Raw genomic sequence first — 2,346 nt, 5'->3', positions numbered from 1 at the left:
GCCATGTATTTCAATCGACAATTCCCTAACTTTTTGAAGAGTTACGAAAGTCTTTGCAAGCGTGTCAGTCGGCAACTCATAGAACGCATTTTCTACAGCAACAATAAGCTCCTCGATGGTTCGAGTGCGCTTTTGGTACTGTAGGCTTTGAATAGAATAAAAAAGTCCAAAATCTAACACGTTGAAATCGGGGCTGTTCGGGGGTTGGTTAGCCACTCCAATACCACAAACTCCATGTGCACAAGAGTTTTTCTGTCGTTGCATTTCTGTGTGGGCTTGCATTGTCTCGTTGGATCAGCAAATTACCCCGTCTACCACATCTAGGAAACATTTCCTGGATGGTGGGGGCAACCTTATTTAAAATGGTATTAAAATAAAGTGGTGCGTCGACGGTTTGTGGTGTGGTGATCATGGCGCCCCTCGGCCTGTTCTTGCTTCCACGCTGCGCTGGAGCCACTTGAACGAAGGGCCAAACACCAATCTTGCCGTCCCATTCCTTCTTGCCGTGTGGGTCATATCGCGGCTTGGCTACAGCGGCAAGGAACATCACCTTCGTGATAAAGCGCTTGGACTTGACCGCCCGAGCCGCGACCTCTTCGTCGTCATACACATAGTACCTACGTTTAACCTTCGTCAAGTAGAACCATTTTTCGTCAACATGCACATCTTCGTGCATGTCGTCGAAACCATGGCGTCCACTTGGCAAAGACCGAACGAAGGACATGGCGAACTTGAGCCGTTCTTCGACGTTCGCAGGGGTGAGATGGGGCTTGACGTAGTTGGACCGCGCCTTGAAGCGAGAATTCTTCTTCATGTGGCGAAATATCGTCGTCATTGGGATACCACATGCAACCGACAGAGAGCGCAAGGTCTGCCGTTGCATATGTGGCACGTTTCGGATGGCAGCTTCAATTTCGTCGCTTGTTCGGAGCGCATGGCGTCCGGAATTCCCTAGAAAAGTACATCCTCATATAACAATAATTGTGTAAACCAATATGAATATAGGTTTTGAGAGAATTACCTTTGGTTTTTGTAGCAACATGGGCGGCACGTTAGCCGTCGCGGAGCGAGAGACGCGCTTGCGTCCTCAGACGTGTTATCGTTCGCGGATGGCAGCGAAACTTTTGTGCAAGCTCAGTGAGAGCACCACGTGGCAGCACACCATCAATGGCGACGCTAAGGAGCGTTTCGTAGGCCATGCGGCGATGGGCGAAGCTCAAGTGCTTGCACACGTCTGGGAGGTCCCGGACGGCAACAGGAGCATCACCGGTTCCCCGCGGTGAACGAGGAGGCATGTAGTGGCGATAGGTGTGCGCAGGACGACTTGGCTATCCGATGAATTGTGGAATGGAGTGCTGGCGGGTCATTTTGTATTAGCTGCCCATGATCCCGGAGTTTTGCCGCAATATCTCAACAACCAAAATGGCTGGAATGGGCTGTAAACTACCCAATCAAAGCAGAGATCTTGCGCTCTCCAGAACGCCAATCAGACACTCAATCGGAGTACTATTAAAAAATGCCGCCAATCAAAAGTACAACATGACAAGTTTTGTGGAACAGAGTAATACACATTTTGGCAAGTAATGTGTAGTAACAGTTCAGATCAACATGAATTTTGTTCCAATCAAAATGAATTTCAATTGCGCGCAAGTTTGCGCGGTAACCACCACACATACAAATGAAATCGTGTTCATATTCCCATTGTCTTCGAATGAAGAAACGCAATGGACCAACAACCGAAGAAAAGCAGCGCGTGCTTGATGCGAACATACGAGGCGGCGACAGGAGGCTTGTCGCGCAACACAACGCCATGTACTCTGCCACAGCGTGGCGGGTTGTGGACTCTGGATAAACGACGCTGCTGTCGCGTGGAGGGTTCCGTGCGGGGCAGTCCAAGGTTACATCAGAAATTCGAGAAACCCTCGAGAGATATCTCGACGAAAACTGTCAATACACGTTACACGAAATGCAAAGTTTTCTTGCTTCGGACTTACGAACCAAACATCTCGGTGCAAACGACCAGCTGCCAAATCTTGGGCATGCTATACACTGTAAAAAAGTGCGCATCGAACCCGCTAATGTAACAACAGTATCAACAAGCAAGAGCGACGTGATTTTGCACTCAAGCTCAAGCAACACAAAAAAAACGGGGAACTTTATTGTGTATTATGACGAAACCAACTTCTACTGCAATCGGAGCATTGGGCGCTGCAAGCAAGGCATACGAGCAACTGTCGTACTACCACCGTCCAAGTGGCCAAAATTGCAAGGCACTGTGTCGTTTCAGCTGAGCAAGGTCTTGTCTGATACAAGTTGAACGTGGGAGCATCAGAATGGATCAAAACG

General features: G+C 48.9%; 1 protein-coding gene across 1 annotated transcript; it reads right to left on the bottom strand.

Annotated features, from left to right (window-relative positions):
* Positions 1 to 408: 408 nt before the first annotated feature.
* On the bottom strand, positions 409 to 814 carry H310_02442 (hypothetical protein; the record flags this gene model as incomplete). Its single annotated transcript, XM_008865948.1, has 2 exons — positions 409 to 528; positions 551 to 814. 2 exons carry the CDS (start codon positions 812 to 814, stop codon positions 409 to 411), a joined length of 384 nt encoding a protein of 127 aa, XP_008864170.1.
* Positions 815 to 2,346: the final 1,532 nt, after the last annotated feature.

Source organism: Aphanomyces invadans, assembly GCF_000520115.1.
Source record: "Aphanomyces invadans strain NJM9701 unplaced genomic scaffold supercont1.3, whole genome shotgun sequence".
In the NCBI taxonomy this organism is placed as follows: domain Eukaryota; phylum Oomycota; class Saprolegniomycetes; order Saprolegniales; family Verrucalvaceae; genus Aphanomyces; species Aphanomyces invadans.
The sequence above is the reverse complement of the archived record's forward strand: the minus strand, read 5'-3'. Positions and strand labels throughout refer to the sequence as shown.